Source organism: Etheostoma spectabile, chromosome 19 (assembly GCF_008692095.1).
Source record: "Etheostoma spectabile isolate EspeVRDwgs_2016 chromosome 19, UIUC_Espe_1.0, whole genome shotgun sequence".
Taxonomy (NCBI): domain Eukaryota; kingdom Metazoa; phylum Chordata; class Actinopteri; order Perciformes; family Percidae; genus Etheostoma; species Etheostoma spectabile.
This window is the reverse complement of record NC_045751.1, coordinates 5,365,631-5,366,043: the sequence shown is the minus strand read 5'-3', so window position 1 is coordinate 5,366,043 and position 413 is coordinate 5,365,631. Positions and strand designations below refer to the sequence as shown.

Genomic DNA, 413 nt, shown 5'->3' with positions numbered 1-413 from the left:
CCTGGTGGAGGAACATCTGTTATAACATAAGAAAAGTACATCTCAGTATCTCCTCTCCACATTACAGCATGTATTTAGTATGAAATTGGATCAGTTATTGGTATTCACACTTACAGTCAGACTGTGGTGTGGGGGGACTGTTCCCTCCTTCCTCACAGTAGGACGTTAAGTAATCCGGTACATTATAGAGGTCCTTAGAAATTGAGAAAAATGTTTACATTTTAAAGTGCATTGAATCAGTTCATAATTCCATTTGCAAAAGTTGAAAAGACAACATGTATTTGTCTTGTACTTTTTTATTGTTAGGGTTGTAAAAACAAGCCGTTTACCTCATCAGAGTTATCCATTGTGGGTGTGCTCTCAGCCATCCCAAACTTGGTCCAGATTATTCAAACTGCTTCTCACTGTACATT

At 37.8% G+C, this 413-nt stretch overlaps 1 protein-coding gene across 1 annotated transcript in view; it reads right to left on the bottom strand.

Moving 5' to 3' along the window:
- The window catches only part of LOC116669450 (up-regulator of cell proliferation-like), a gene marked incomplete at its 3' end in the record, with an annotated part of 108,003 nt that overhangs the window by 107,253 nt on the left and 337 nt on the right, over positions 1–413 (bottom strand). Inside the window, exons 2-3 of the mRNA XM_032499331.1 lie at positions 330–404; positions 115–193 (exon numbers count right to left, since the gene is read on the bottom strand). Coding sequence (XP_032355222.1) covers positions 115–193; positions 330–368 — 118 coding nt within the window. The remainder of the gene's footprint in view (positions 1–114; positions 194–329; positions 405–413) is intronic.